Consider the following 16,555-nt stretch of genomic DNA (forward strand, 5'->3'; position numbering starts at 1 on the left):
CTCTCTCTCTCTCTCAAAAATAAACATTAAAAAAATGAAAAAAATTTAAAAACAAGTAACTAGTCTAAAAGAGAGGCCCTTTACACTGATGTTGCCAAATTCTTTTTCTAAAATGGAGTTCATCTGCTACTCTTCAAAATCGGGTACCTGCAACTCTAAGTGATACCTTGATAGGAAACAAAAGTCTGTAGCCATGTTTCTCTGCCAATGTCTTGCCCAGAAAATTATAATTCCCTAAGAGTTTGAGGCAAAAAAAAAAAAAAAAAAAAATTAGAGACCAAACTAAATGTTCAGAGACCTTCCCCAGAGAGATATAGCCATGGAAAGTATGCTTTGTTTTCTACCCTCGCCTTTGCTTCACTAAGCTGTGAGGAGGAGAGGGTGTTACAAAGGAAGATGATTAGGTCCAGAAAGGCAACGGACATCCCTTTGTGGGAGGACTGTGCCAGAGATACGAGTGTTCAAGGTAGGCAAACAGAGCAGAGAGCTGGCCGAGGCTCTCAGGGTCAGGAAGTTTGTGGAGTCCGAGGCTCTGAAGACCTTGCTGTGGAATTTCATATTTTCTTAGTATTTCTGACTCAGAGAGCTAATATCCTCCATAAAAATAAGGAGTGTCTGGATAACCCTTTCTCTCACGTTCCTCATTCTTCCTTCGACCTGGGAATGTTTTCCTGCTGTGGTGGAAATGACAGAGGGAGGAAATGCAGTTCCAGAACCTTCTGACCTCACCTGTATTTAAATTTCTTATCAGTTTAAATGCCAAAAGCACATGTTTCCCCTGTCCCTCCCCTCAGACTCACAGACGTAAATATTAGCGTGGTTTCCTAAGAGGGGAAAATGGCTCAGTGCTTCAGGCAGGCTGTGCCAGGCTGTACAAAGCCAGAGGAACAAGCCCTTTGTGGGCGCAGCAGGGAACGGCCGACGGGTGGGGATGGATGGGATTTCTTGGAAAGGACTGAAAAGTGAAACAATTCAGTTGACTTTAGCCCAAAACAAGTAAATGCTCCCTTTACAAGAAGAAACTGAAGGATGTTCATACCAAGGCTTATGGAGAGAATAAAATATAATTCAGGATTACCGGGGGAAGCCGCACAATGATGCTGAATTTTAGTTTTTCATTTTTCTCTGTATTGTCCAGATCTACAAGAAAGGTAGATTGGCAAATAAAACAAACCTCCACTTTAATATCTGAGCAAGCCAAATACTACTTCAGTGGTTCATTCTGATAACACACATCCCAACCTTGTATTCTCATGTTAAGTCTAACAATACCTTGAAAATTTTAGTTTGTGTCTCTGAATAAAAGGGCTTTGTTTTTATTGAAGCTGTTTCTATATGGCGTGGAACATGGCTGCCAGCCACAGAACAATTTTACTAACTTAAAACAGAAGGCACCTTGAGGAATGGCAAATACTTTAACACACATTAACAAAACTCATCTATAAAATACCACAATGAGTAATTTCAGCAAGTGATTATACTAGGGGCTGTCGAATGCAAATTCATGTAAGCCCTGCATCTCTTAACTTTTCTTGCATTTCAAGCCTAAGTCTGAGATGACAGAGTTAATCAGCTGAAAGTAAGCCATTTCATGACATTTTCTCGAGAAACAAGCCTTCAGAGTCTCCTATCCTCAAGTGCCCCCGTGTACAGAGAAGGAATGTAATAGCTGTGTGTGGACTGAGAAGCCCCTTTGGGGCCTCTTGAAGGTCTAAGGCACTTCAAATGAGCCCAAAGGCTGGTTACAGGAAATGAACAGGACCAACTGCATATTACATGGAATCCATTGCAAAAGGCCAATGAGGATCCCCTTGTTCCGCTACTAAGAATTTCAAGATTTAACGCAGAGCATTCAACAGGGCACAGGGCACTCCTGAGTGCCCGGTAATCCCCCTGCACTCCTGAGTGCAGCGGGGCCCCGTGTGACCCCACAGGCTCACACCCGCGAAGCCAGCCTGATGGTGCTCAGCCTGGAGCTGGCACTCTGGCAGACTCAGAGCCTCGTACCTTTCATGAGCCTTGTGACAGCTGTTTCGGTGAGAAGCAACACTCCGCTATCAATGTAATGCAGCAGGTTGTGCAAAGGGAGACAGTGGACACCCAGGATCGTGTGCAGAGTGTGAAAACCTAGTAGAGAGATCAGGAGGGTAAACACAGTCGGCCAGCATCCCAGCCTTCCAGAGGAAAGGAATTCAGTAATGTAGATAAAGCACTTAGCTTGGTCCCTTGGCACCTAGAGTCAAATAAACGCTGCTAGAAGACAAGGTCCAAGTTTCCTTCTTTGTGTTATCACGACCAAGTAGTGCTCTGGGTACATAGTAAGTTCCCAACAAGAATGTACTGCCTTCACCTCATGTCCCTTCCTAGGCAAACAGACAAAATGCAAGGCCTGCCCAATGAAAAATAGTTTTACAGTTTAATAGGTTTGCGATTCTACAGTAAGATGGCAAAAGAGAACAATTAACAGAAGAACTTCAAACCCCATATGGCCAGGCCAAAAGGCTGATAGATGGGGACCACATTGTTGAAGAGGAAACATTTTGGACCAGAAGAGGACAGTCTATATGCCTGATCTCTGGGTATGCCCTAAAGAAAGGCTTTGGGGGTCTACTTGAAGTAAATTATAAAAAAGAAAAATGTAAATAATATGGTCAGATAGCATATCTATAGGAATTCAACAGAGAGGATGGCCCACCCTCATACCTAAGTCCTGTGGGGAGGGTTACTCAAACACTCAGAAACCTAGAGTTCTAAGTACACTGTTAACAACACACAATAAAAACAGGGGCGCCGGATGGCTCAGTCGATTAAGCGTCTGACTCTTGGTTTCAGCTCAGGTCATGATCTCACGGTTTGTGAGTTCGAGCCCCGCATGGGGCTCTGCACTGACAGCACTGGAGCCTTTTCGGGATCCTCTCTCTTTCCTGTCTCTGCCTCTCTCAAAATAAATAAATAAACTTTAATAATAATAATAATAATAAATAAAAACAACATCCATGGGAGAAGAAGATAGCACTCCAGCAGATAATCAGAAAAGCCCTCTTGGAAAAGACAGCATAGAAGGGGACCTTTGAAGGGTAAATGTGATTCCTGTGTGTGGAAATGAGGTCAGAGAACATACAGAGTGGAGACAGTTAAAAAAAAAAAAAAAAAAAAAAAAAAAAGCCAGGCTTGTCATGAGCAGACCAAAGCTAGAATCCTGCCATGTTGCTTACTCACCATAGGTAACTAAGCCCCTATGAGCCTGTTTCTTCATCCCTAAAATGGAGCCACCAGTACGGTTCCCACAGTGTGGCTTTGAGAACTAGAGCAAAGTCTATGAAGCGCAGAGCACATGGTAGAACAACAGTGACAAATAACAAACACGTATTGAGGCCTTCAGTCTAGGCACCGGCCAACTTGATCCTCATACAACACTATTAGGTGGGAACTACCTGATTCCCATTTTATAAATGGGGAAACCAAGATCCATAGGCACTAAGAAGGTTGCCTAGAATCATACCATTAGTAAGTGGCAGAGCTAAATTTGAAGGCGGGCTATGGAATTTTAGCCTATAACATTACCCCGCACCAATAGCTGGCAGCTGGGTTAACGGGACAACAGGAACAGAGGCCCAAAAGTGAGAAAGTACAGGGCATGTTCAGAAAGCATTAAATGACCCAGCTGAGTTGGAATCAGGTGTATGAGAGGAATGGTAGGAGGTAAGGCTGGAATGGTTAGTTTATTTAACAAATCAGATGCCTTCCAGACACCAGGCAAGGAGCTGGGTGCACGATAATGAGCAAAACAGACGTCACTGCTGCTCCCATCCACCTTCCGGTCTGATGGGAAGACAATCAGATAGTCACAAAACATACATTCTTAAAAATGTGACCAGTTCCATGAAGGAAAAGTGCAGGGTGCCCTGAGTATTGGCAGGGACTGAATGCTGAATGACGGCAAGGAATATCTTATTTATTAGACTCTGGAGAGGGATACTGAAAGTTTCTGAGCAAGATGGAAAAAGGATTTCAGTTTTACTCTTGGAATATTAAAATGGCAACAGGCAAAGAATGGACTGGAGTACCAACACTTTGCTACAAGAGGTATGGAGACTTACAGGAGGCTACTTCATGAACCTGCACCAGAGGTGATGAGGGCATTGACCCTGAAAGAGGAAGGGAGGGATTGGGGGAGACACGTGGCAACAGGTAGAGAATTGGAAACTGAGGGGGTGTGGATAGGGAATAACAAAGGATCACAGCCTAATCTTAGGAATTTACATGACAAGGAAATGATGCCCAAAGAGCAGGAACTTGAATTCAGAGCCGTCATGGAGTTTTCTGTCTCTGAGCACATGAATCATGAGCAATGAGGGACTGAGTCCGAAGTTCTGGCCACATCAAGGGTCAGATAAAGTGCGGACTCTGCCCACAAACAGATGTTAATGGGCTGACAGCTGGAGGAGTCCACTGGCTTCTCTGAATCCAAAAAAAAAAAAAAAGTGACTTTTACTAACTAATCAACAACATGAGATTTTTCACATGGATTTGGACATTCTTCCTAAGATTAAAAACTGTTGTGAAATTAGTTCTGAAGAAAAGTTTACATAAGCGTCCTATAGGTTTCCTGGATTCAAAATCCCTTCTCCAGCCCTGTGTCTGTGTCCTGGAAACCCCTGATGACGCTTCATTCTCTATCCCTAGGGCACAGCCCCACATCCAACAGTCCTTTCTTGGCTGCCTCCACACATCAGCTCCAAGTAACACAGCCAACTGGCTCCAAGTAGGCATCAGTTCCAAGGCAGAGCTTTTGCAGCCCCCGTCCGCATCCTCCGAGGCTCCTGGCCTCAGGTAGCCAGTGAGGGGAACCCAGGCTCCCTTCAAACTGCAAATGCTCCAGCTATGGTTAAACCATGACTTCCTTTTCGGGGTCCTTGTTGCCTTTTCCTCTTTAACCAAATGGATTACAAGTTTCTGACCCTTGGAACTCAAACAGTTCTCACTAATCCAGGAGGCTTGGAAAGCAAGCACACAAACACAGGGACATGGGAAAACACCGGTGTTTACACACACATGCACACCCACGTGATCCAACCTCACTTCACCTCTATTTCCACGTCAAATGAGGGAAACAAAGATTTAAAAGAAGAGGAGAGAGGGATACTGCTCTTACTTGACCCATGGACACAAACCATTAAGTGTACTCCTAATTATTCTCAGCCACTATGGATAACACTTTTCCACCATGTTTCCCCTCCTTACACATGCCTGTGGAAGAATGTGATGTTCCACAGAAGGTAAAGTCTTCTGATCTCCCAAGTATAATGTTTTCCCCATGAGTCACGTTCATTTATTTACAAAAGAGGCTTGAACATCCACGGTGAACAAATCTGAAAGTGTCAATCATTCCTCTAACAAGTCTTTTGTGTTCATGACAAATAATTAAGAGCTTAAGGCAGAGAGCTATAATATAGTTTTCATGAAATCCCTTCAGTCTTTCTAGAGGGCATCTTGCAATTCAGATTCCATCAGGATCATTTAAAGCCATCTATAATGTTCATGAATGGTCACTTTCAGATCCCTACAAAATCAAAAGAAACTCTTTTTGTACCTCCACTACAAGCAGCTCTTATAAGATAAGGTGTATGGATAGAGAAAGCATGAAGGATTCCAAAGCATGAAGGATGTATCACAAATGCTGACAAGCCAAGACTGCTGTGGGGATTCCTGGGCCCATAAATAGTCAATGTTTCAGCATCAACTAATTCAAATGGAATATAAAATTCAAGAGACAGCACAGAATAGTAGCTAAAAGCACAGATTCTGGAGCCAGACTGCCTGGCTTTGAATACTGGCTCTGTTGCTTAATAGCTGTGTGACTTTTAGGCAAGTTGCTTAGCCTTTCTGTGCTTCAATTTCATCATCATAAAAGGGGAAGAATCATAAGTGGAACCCTATGAAAGTGCCATTTTTGTTGGTCAAAAACTGGTTGGATATTGACAATTTAATGTGGTTCAATTTAAGTTCCTACTATTTAGGACTGTTATGAAGATTAAACGTGCTTATTTATATAAAGTACTTAGAACAGTAACGGGCATAAAATGGGCACCATACTCATACTGGTTTAAATTTTTTTTAATGTTTATTTTTTTTGAAAGACAGAATGTGAGCGGGGGAGGAGCAGAGTCAGAGAGGGAGACACAGAATCTGAAGCATCTGAGCAGTCAGCACAGAACCTGACTCAGGGCTCAAACCCCTGGACTGAGAGATCATGACCTGAGCCAAAGTCAGACACTTAACCTACTGAGCCACCTAGGCTCCCCGGTCCTGGTTTAAAATGAATAAATAAAAGAATGAATTACTGGTATATTATTGGATAGATGTATGTGTATAAATAAACAAAACTGGCTGATAAACATTATGTAGTGATAGTTATCATAAAGCTTAACACTTGTCAGAACTTAGATGTAATGAACACAAAGCCGATGGGAGCTTATTTGTTTTGTATAAAGGATACTGATTTATATACACCTGTTCCCAACTGGACTTCTGTTAATTTTTGTAACTGCTCTAATTTCTAGCACAGTACATGGAATGGAATTTAAAAAATCAACAAATTGTTTACTGAATGAACAAATGACCAATTAAATGAATGACTGCATACGCACATGCCAAGGTTGTTTTGAGGCCTGACTTGCTCCTGTTTCAAAGTCCTAAGGGCAATTTTTAGCTTCCAAGCACATAAGAATCAGCTCAAGTTCTGACACCCAGCCAGACCCACTTCCTTCTGAGTGTTAACTTTCTCAATCAGATAAACTAAGCCTGGAGACATCAGAGAAAGATCTCCATGAATCATCTTCACTGGTTCAAAGTATCTTAGCAAGCTGCATGGGGACCAGCCTAGGCTCCCTAAAGTTAGTGACAAGGCATAGCATAGTTTAATAATTGGAGAGATCTGGTCTGCAGAGAACCAATGTCAGGCCCATCTCTCACGGTGACGCCAGATACCCAATTTCTCAGACACAGGAGATCACATCCTTAAACTCATAATGTGCCAAGACTGGGACCACGTGAAGAAGAAAAAACAAATTTCTTACAACAAAAGACAGAAGAGCCAAGACTTACCGGGAGGCAGCGGTAAAAACAAACTCTTGGTAGCTTCCAGAATCCTGGTCATGATGTGAAAGACTTTAAATTCAGCTGCACTGGCCCTCCCACTGCTGGGTAAAACAACACAGCCACAGTCAGCCAAGGGTTAATCTCTAAAACCCTGTTTGTAGGGGCACCTGCGTGACTCAGTCAGTTAAGCCTCTGACGCTTGATTTTGGCTCAGGTCATGATCTCACGGGTTCGTGAGATCGAGCCCCGTGGGGCTCTGTGCTGACAGTGTGGAGCCTGCTTGGGATTCTATCCTTCCCTCTCTCTCTGCCCTTGCTCCACTCATGTGCACTCTCGCTCTCTCAAAATAAACAAACATACATTAAAAAAAAACCTGTTTTTCTAAGCAGTGGCTCTGAGTACCTAACAGAGATGGAATTCATGCTAATGGTGAAAGGCTAGGCCCTGCTGAAAGCCTCATAAGTATGATGGCGACCATCAGTCTAAAGCCTAGAATCTAACCAGACAGAAGGCACATAAATGATAAATGGTATTAATTGAAATTCCCCTTCCTAGCAGTCCTGAGCTCACACGTCCCTCCCTCCTCATCAACCACGTGTCAGGGAAAGAGGATGGGTGAAGTAACAGGGCGATTCCCTAAATGCTGAGTATAGAATTAAGATAGACAGTGTCAGGGCTGGTGACAACTGCTGTCAACTGTTAACTTCCAAAAAAGCTTTGCCCAAACAGGCAGCAATTAGGGTTGTTTTAACTCTTTGCACACCTTGATAAGAGAGAGCAAGAGATACTTGCGTACAAGTGGGGAACACAGGGGTGAAGACTGTGTTTTCTCCAACTGGTTTCCATTATCTGGCAGACGAGATCCAGCTGGAGGATAAAGACAGCCTGTTAGCCTTTGCCCATACCCTTTCCCTCAGGGGTCCCTATAGCTAGCCCTCTGCAGGCCTGATGGGCACGTTCAGGGCAGCTGGCATGTGGCCTGTGCCCAGACACAGAACCAGCCTTTCTGCAGTCCGTTCTGAGGCACTGGAATCCAAAATGGAAAGACTGAAAATGCACACCCGAGTCTAACAGAGACCCTTCTGTCTATGCAGGCAGTGCCCCAACTGAGCTTCCCCAGCCTGGTTAACAGGCCCTCAATCATAGGCCCTCTGCCACCAGCGAAGGTCAAGTCCAAATGGATTTGTTCTAGGCCTGGTACATGACAAAGGTCAGTGGCTGACAGTGAGAAGAAAGGAGACACAGAAGAGAATGGAGGTCCTGAGTGTCGACTGTGGAGTAAGACTGCTTTCAAGTCCAGGTCATACATTTGACTAGTTTGTCAGCAACAGAGCAGTCTCCATGGGGCTGTTGCCAGCCATGAGTCCATGCACTACACGTGTAGGCTTAAGGACGGGGGGCACAGGGGGCAAATCAGAAAGGATCTCCATACAGGCACAGGCATAAGAGTTTATTCTCAGTGACAGAGATTCTCAGTTTCTCTTTGGCTGAAATCAGGTAAGATAACTCATAAGCAATATAGTCTGGTTCTGCAGCAACTTCCTCCATTTGTTTTAGAAAGCCTGTTCAGCCACCCTCCTGAGAGGATTGGGAGACAAGGCTGTTTGCTGCTGGGCAGGAGCAGATGGATTTGGCCTCCATCAGTGGCAGCCAAGTCAGAAAGTCACGGGTATTGAGTTTTCTGAGGCTACAGCTCTACCACTTCTGGTCCTATTAGTTCTGGTGGTTGTTAACACAAACTGCTGTTAAAAGTTTTATGTGGGGGCGCCTGGGTGGCTCAGTCGGTTGAGCGTCCGACTGCAGCTCAGGTCACGATCTCACGATCTGTGGGTTCGAGCCCCATGTCGGGCTCTATGCTGACGGCTCAGAGCCTGGAGCCTTTCCGATCCTGTGTCTCCCTCTTCTCTGCCCCTCCTCCACTCTCACTTTGTCTCACCCTGTCTCTCAAAAATAAATAAATGTAAAAAAAAATTTAAAAAAAAGTTGTATGTGATTAACTGCAAGGAAGCATGACGCCTGAACAAAAATCCTTTAACACATTGGAAGGTGAAATTTAAAGTCAACAGAAGGAATGATGACAGATGGACATGTTAAATAATTGTGTTATTAAAGGGCAAAGAAAGCAAGTTAATGTCAGCATGGGAAGATCAAGAACACGTTCATAAATTGAGTTCCTGGGTATAGTTTTACTACAAAGAATTATTATTATTTAAGAAAGTTTCAATGCCGGAGAACCAGAGCTACTCAGTTGGTTAAGCGTCTGATTCTTGATTTCAGCTCAGGTCATGACCTCACAGTTCATGAGTTTGAGCCCTGCATTGGGCTTTGTGCTGACTGTGTGGAGCCTGCTTGGGATTCTCTCTCTCTCTCTCTCTCTCTCTCTCTCTCTCTCCACCAACTCCCCCCCCCCCCCCCACCGGCCACACACACTGCTTGTGCTCTCTTTCAAAATAAACAAACAAATTTGGGGGGAAAAAAAGACAAAGAAGAAAGTTTCAATGCCCTGCTTGTAAATATCAATATATGAGGATTCCAACCTCACCTAATGTATTAAAAACTGTGAAATTCAAAGATACTATTTAAAAAGACACTGGTGAGGGGCACCTGGGTGGCTCAGTCGGTTGAGCATCCGACTTCTGCTCAGGTCATGATCTCGTGGTCTGTGAGTTCAAGCCCCGCATCAGGCTCTGTGTTGACAGCTCAGAGCCTGGAGCCTGTTTCGGATTCTGTGTCTCCCTCTCTCTCTCTGCCCCTCCCCTGTTCATGCTCTGTCTCTCTCTGTCTCAAAAATAAATAAAACATTTTAAAAATTTAAAAAAAAATAAAAAGACACTGGTGATTGTAATAAAGGCAGAAAACTATAAAAGGTAATAAAATTAAACAAGAAATTCAATCAGGGCTATATCTAATACATATATGCAAACATATATGTTCACACACTGGTCATTTGCATACTGTTCTTACCCAAACTTGGAGAAATGGAGTGTTCTTTCTCTTTATGTGAATTTAAATACTTCAAGAAACTGGTCTACCACACTATTTCTAGGTTCTTAGTAGGGTCACGCCTGAACTCCATACACTTTCTGAGAGACTCAAGATTGCCTCAAAATTCAAACTGGTCACACCACTTCTATTTACACATGGACTGGTGTTATTAATTTGGATCACACAACTTCAGTGAGTGACTACTGGCTACTGAGTAGATAAGCTACCAATCCCACCAGCAGATTCTAATGTGGGAGTATTTACACAACTGAGCTAGAATCTGGCCTAATTGAGCTGTTAGGCACTCATTAAGAATTTAAATTCAAGTTCTCTCATGTCTTCATAAACCTCCATGTACAGAAATCATTACCTATGGTTTAATAAGGAGCTAGAAGATGCCAAGATGACATATGACATATGAACATTTGGCAACCATGCCAAGTTCATTACTGTTCTATCCTTCCATGAACATAAAAATCACCATTTGAAGGAACTGCAATAAACTACTTTCATAACATTGCTTTTTTGGTTCTTTTTTCCCTTTATTCAATCTCCAGCGCCAAATATACTGGTTTGAGGACAGGAAATCTGTAAAAAACCTAATCTGAAAAACTGAACCATATACTGGGAGCTACATACTGGGAGACCAGGGTGGAAGGAGCATGATAGAGAACAAAAAAGCAAAACTAACCAGTTTTGAAACATAGTCCAGAACCATCTGTTCAATTTTCTTCTTTTCTACACCCTGTAGGTGTCTCAGAAGATGGTCTTTTAGCTCAGACACCATCTGAAAACAGGATACAGATTAGATAAGTCACAACCTGCCCACTCACACCTGCTACTGGTTTAAACTAGATCCATTTATTAACACTCTTTACCAATATGAAAAATACTGGGTCTGAAGGTCCCACCAGCAGGAATGTACAAACCCATAGTGTTACTTCAACAGGCATAAGTCAAGGGCACCAACGTTCTCCTCAAGAGGAACTACTGATGATTCCCTCAGTGAGCAGCCAAGAATCAGATTCCCAGCCTTAATTAGAATTCTCCAGAGAAGCTGGGCAAAACCATTAACTTAGAAGTCTTTGGGATGTACCAGATGGTTGAAGTCTAGTGCTCCCAGCCCTGGAGAACTAAAAGGAACTACTCTAATCACAGAACAACTGGGAGTTGGAGGGGGGGAGGTATGGTGTGGGACCTTTGGAAGGACACAGGCAGGAGTAAAAAGGAAATGCATCAGGTACCTTCCTCTGCGCAGTGGTTACAGACACTGAATAAAGCCCCTACATGGAAAAGTAATGAACTTATTGATTCTATTGCCTCCAAACAGGCTTGTATACCTACTCTGTTCTTGGAGCTCACCAATCAGTGTGGCATCCCAGCCCTCCCCACCTTTTGTTTTTCTGTCTCCTTCCTTTCTTTTCCCCTCCCTTTTGCCTAGATGCCCTACTCAGCTAGATGCCCTCCTGGCTAGAGAGATTTTTGCATGAATAAACACCATGAGAATCGTACAATTGACATTATATGTGTACATATCTTCTATTTTAGCAGATTTGCATGTATAACATCCTAAGCAAAACTTAGCCTGTGGCATTCTGGGCCATGTGTTCATCAATTAGGCTTAAATTTTTTTGATTCATGACTACTGCATGCTTTTTTGCGCTTTTCAATTTTTCTATAATAGCCATAAACATGAAAATTTAAGTCACCCATAATCCTATCATCTATGTTAACATTTTGAATTTTTTATTTTCCTTTTCTCTAGTGTGCACATTCATTCTAATGTTTCCTAATTTGTTTTTTCTTCATATAATAGTTTATGTCACTAAATATTCTTAACCACACAGGTTGTGATGGCTGCACAGTATTCAATTTTAGGAAAGTACTAGAATTATTTATTCCCTTCTTACACATTATGAGATGCTTCTTATGCAAGTGTTAATAGTACTGAAAAAAATCCTTATACAATATTTGTTTGCCATATCCCCAATTATTTTCTCAGGCTAAATTCCTAGAAATGGAATTTGTTGGGTCACATACTTAAGGTTTGTAGAGACACTGCCGAAAGACACAGAGACACTGTGGTTATACTAATTTTTAGCCACATCACATGAGACTGCCCAATTTCCCGTATGCTGAACTTTGTAATTTTTAAATTTTTGACAATTTGATACACACATACATAAATTTTTTATATTAGATTCTTTAATCTATCTAATATTTTTGTTGGTTTATGCTATAAAGTAGTGGTATTTGGGATAGGGGGACTTCAATGGTCTTTTCCAAATAGCCAGTCATTGATTGAAAATTCTTTCTTTCCATGGTGATTTTTAAATGCCTCATTTATCATACACTGAACATTCAGATTAAAACTAGAGTCTCCTGATGGTCTATTTTGTACAAGCACCACATTGTTTCAATTATCGTAGCTCAACAACATACTTAGCTATCTGGCAATGCTAGTTCCAGTCCTCTTTGTCAAGTGAGTCACTTGGTCAACTGTCAGAGAAATTTCATTGGCTTGTTAGTTGTAATTTTATTAAACCTAGAAGCTAAGGATTTGGAAATGGAATAATGTTTTTCATTTACTTTTCTAACTGGTTAATCCTAATAAAAAAGAAAATAAATTTAGAATCACCAGCTTATTAACTTTTTCCTTATTATTCCCCATTTCCCCAGTTGATTATTTTATTTGTTTGTTGCACTGGACAATCATAGCATCTTCTTTTACTTTTGTTTCTTATTGCACTGTATAGAATTTCTAGAACAATATAAAATTTTAGTGAAAATAGCAAGGATCCTTAACTTCCTTCTGATTTTAACAGGAATGTCCCCAACATTCCATTAAGAAGGGTGTTAACCATTAGTATTAGAATATTTTTTTGCCTAATTGATGTATTACAGGAGTGGGATTTTACTTTTATCAATTTTAAGCACCTATAAAGATGATCTTTTTTTCCCCTCTTTGAACTAGTGATATGATGAATTACATTAATGTATTTGCTAATATTAAGCCTTCCTAGAAAAAAGCCCACCTGACCATGCCATATTTTTCAAATGGACAACTGGAAAATATTTTAATTAAGCTTGTGGTATCTATGTTTATAAGTAAAAGTGGTCACTGTTAGATTTTGGTTTTAAGGTTATGCTAGCTTTCTAAAGTGACTGAGAAGCTTCCCATTTTTTTTCCCCCCAAAAATAATTTACATAGCATGGGGATGATCTAGATCCTTAAGCCAGTTTGAAAGAACTGACTCATTAAATAATTTGGTGACTTTTTTGGAGATAATTTTTGACAATTTTTTCAAATTATTTATGGTTATTGTGCTTTCAAGGACTTCTATTTCTTCTTGGCTCAAGTTTGGTATTTCTCTTTATTAAGGAAAATTTAACTGGAATTTTCAAATGTGTTTTTCTCATATTTTAAAATTTTCCGTAATTTAACGTGATGGATTACCCCATTCCTAAGCCTGTACAGTATTAAAAATATTTTATTAAACTTTTCAGATGTCTCTTTAATCATTTTTTAAAACATATTTTGGATTTATTTACCAATTCCGCTCTTACAGTAATTTATATGTCTCTTTGGTCTTCCTACAGTAGGACTTCTTGAGAAAGAATACTTTATTCTGTTGTGTTTTAAACCCCAAATACAAATGCCACAGAGACATTGTTCTTCCCTTGTTTCAAAAACTCAGTGGAGTACATTTCCTTATGATGTTCCGTAATTATATATTTTGGGGGTGACTGATTTATGTATGTCTCTCCCACTAAACTATAAATTCTAAAAGTGCAGGGGTGCCTAGGTGGCTCAGTTGGTTAAACGTCTGACTCCAGATTTCAGCTTCAGGACCTCATGGTTCATGAGCCCAGAGTTAGGCTCTGTGCTGACAGTGTGGATCCTGCTTGGAATTCTCTCTCTCTCTCTCTCTCTCTCTCTCTGCACCCCCCGCCACTTGCACGTGCTCTCTCTCTCTCTCTCAAAATAAAAAATTAAACCTTAAAAAAAATTCTAAAAGTGCAGAAATCTTATCTGTGTTGCTTAACCACTGACCACACAGGGCCTACAGGGCTGATAACACCAAATGTTAAAAGAATGAATGAATGAATGAATGAAAAGAATGAATGAAAGATAAGGTTAGCATGAGAAGTACAATCTAGCCCTTTCCTCTTTTCTTGAAGCCTATCATTTCCCAGCACCCAAATGGCCCACAGACCGCTTACCAGACCCATAAGCAGTCTCTGGTGGTTGTCCTCCTCCTGGAAGAGGGGTGTTAATCTTGGCTCTGAAATTAAACAGAGCACGAGTCAAGCAGAGTGGTTTTCAGAAAATGGGCTAGAAGAAGAGAAATCAGCCTGGGTTTCCCTTCTCTGACTTTTTGGGAAAACTGAACACTTTGTTGATAGGATGAAATTTTTCATTACATGTGTGACCTATTCCTACAAGCTGAACTTATCACTCAGGTGATACGCAGCTCTATTCTAACAGAGGTAGAGACTAGGAAAGAAAGAAAATGAGGAACACATTTCCCAACACCAATAGGATCTGGCTTTGATTCCTCTTCAACATGAAAACTCACCACTAAGAACCTCTGCTTCACTGGTGTCAGGGAGACTTGCGTCCTCTCTTACTGCCAAGGAGGGCACAACTCAGGGACAGGGACTTGGTGAAAGGATCGCATGACTCCCTTCTTTGTGACCCCCTGTAGTTTAGTGACCTTGAGAGTCACAGAACTGAGGGGACCTGTTAATTCCTGTATCAAATAATACTAACTGAAACAAGTTATCCAACTAAAAGGTAACTAGATCAAGATGGGAAAGTGACAGGGAAGGGGCAGGCAAGCACAGTCTCACTAGATGTGCCCTCACACTCCTCTAACAGCACCTGGGTGCCCTGCTCCTCCTCTCCTGCAGCACCTGAGCCACAGCACCTGTCAAGAGAGCAGAACTTCCCCGCTCAGCAGGCTGGTGACCCTATGTGGGATGGCACAGAGGCCTCTTGACCCCTTTGGATAAATTCTACTGGATCCTACACAATCTTCCTGATTTAGATGAAGTCATTCCAAACTTGACTCCAGCAGTCCTGAATTTCACACAGATTGTTCTGTTTCTGTTAGCAATGACGTTCTTCCTAGGAAACTAGTACAAACTAAGCACGTGAGAGGAAGGGACAAGTCCCTAATGTGCTCTCAAAAAGGATACTGGTCACAGGATGCAAACTGGCCAAAAGTACAGGGGCAGGAGTGACGGACACGACAAAATCCTGGACAACCAGCAACACTTCCCAGATTGCAACATTCCCAGCAGTACGTGGAGGGTGAGCATGAATCAGACACATTCACACCCTGGCCGCTGGGCAGGACTCTGGCTAGTGGCAGAACCCCCTGGCTTCAGGCACGGATGGCCTGGTAACACAGGCTGAGGATGGTTCCCTTGGGGCTGTTCAGTGAGCACAGGCTCTGTCGGCCTGGGCTGGATGACAAGTTCACTATCATGGTTCACATGGGCTGTGCACACAGCTGCAGGATGTACCCCAACACACTATATAAAATATTTTCTGTTAGCGCCACCCAATATGTACCTAAACACCCGAGCCTATAAAACAACAGTGGGATGTAAAAATAACAGCTTTTCAAATGGAGGCTGGCCTCTATGAGGCATGAAAGAGTTCCAGGGGCAAAACCACAGAAAACTTGTACCTGGGTATGCTTAACATTCTCTTCCCCCAGTTTCACCTGGACAAACACCTGTTCATCAAGACTTACCTCAGACATTGCTCCCTCTGGGAAGGCTTTTCTAACCTCGCTCTCTTCCGCAATCACCCCCACTCCTGACCCACTCCCTCCCCCACTATGGTTCTATAACACCTGTCACCTGGTTTAGAAACCATGTGTTAGCACCTCTTCCTCACACATTCATGACAAAGCAGCCACCTCAGGTATCCCCTGCACCAAGCACTGTGTTGTATGAGGCACTATAAACACCAGCCCATTCACTCTCATTTTCTCCTCACCTTGCCCTGAAAAGGATAGCGCACAAAATGAATAGACGGCTTGCCCAGGAGCACACTGAGAGCGCTGTGGACAAACTGGAAGTCAAGCCAAGTTCTGTCCAGGTCCAAGCCTGTGCTCTTCCCCCATAACCACACAGCTCACCCAGAGACTCCTCATCTTTGTACCCCTATGGCCTAGCCTAGTGAGTGCCCAAGTGTTAACCAAGTCACAGACTCTCGCATGATCAGCCTGCTGGAAAGAAATCAGCTCTAGGCCAGGGGAACTGCCCAAGTGCATCCTGTGGGTACAGCCACAGGGCATGGTAATTAGATCAAGTCCATGAAGAAAAATAATGAAAACCACAAGGCTAACAGTGAAGGACTGGCCCAGCTAAAGTACATTCAGCAGCTGCCCCTGCAGGTCCTGGTGCCAAGACAGACAGGGAAGGAGCTGGGTGGTCCCTCTAACAGGAAGAT

At 42.5% G+C, this 16,555-nt stretch overlaps 1 protein-coding gene across 11 annotated transcripts in view; it reads right to left on the reverse strand.

The window, feature by feature from the left end:
* Window positions 1–16,555, reverse strand: part of LOC122206635 (gamma-secretase activating protein) — a 103,634-nt gene that overhangs the window by 16,014 nt on the left and 71,065 nt on the right. For 4 of the 11 annotated variants that reach the window (XM_042916030.1, XM_042916048.1, XM_042916013.1 and 1 more), the window contains 6 exons: window positions 14,311–14,372; window positions 10,778–10,873; window positions 7,865–7,968; window positions 7,108–7,202; window positions 2,008–2,127; window positions 1,079–1,140 (listed from right to left, as the gene is read on the reverse strand). In XM_042916030.1, coding sequence (XP_042771964.1) covers window positions 1,079–1,140; window positions 2,008–2,127; window positions 7,108–7,202; window positions 7,865–7,968; window positions 10,778–10,873; window positions 14,311–14,372 — 539 coding nt within the window. Of the gene's footprint in view, window positions 1–1,039; window positions 1,141–2,007; window positions 2,390–7,107; window positions 7,203–7,864; window positions 7,969–10,777; window positions 10,874–14,310; window positions 14,373–16,555 lie in introns of those variants that run through there. The other 7 variants (XM_042916039.1, XM_042916022.1, XM_042916056.1 and 4 more) reach the window with 6 other exon arrangements.

This window comes from Panthera leo, chromosome A2 (genome assembly GCF_018350215.1).
Source record: "Panthera leo isolate Ple1 chromosome A2, P.leo_Ple1_pat1.1, whole genome shotgun sequence".
Lineage (NCBI taxonomy): Eukaryota > Metazoa > Chordata > Mammalia > Carnivora > Felidae > Panthera > Panthera leo.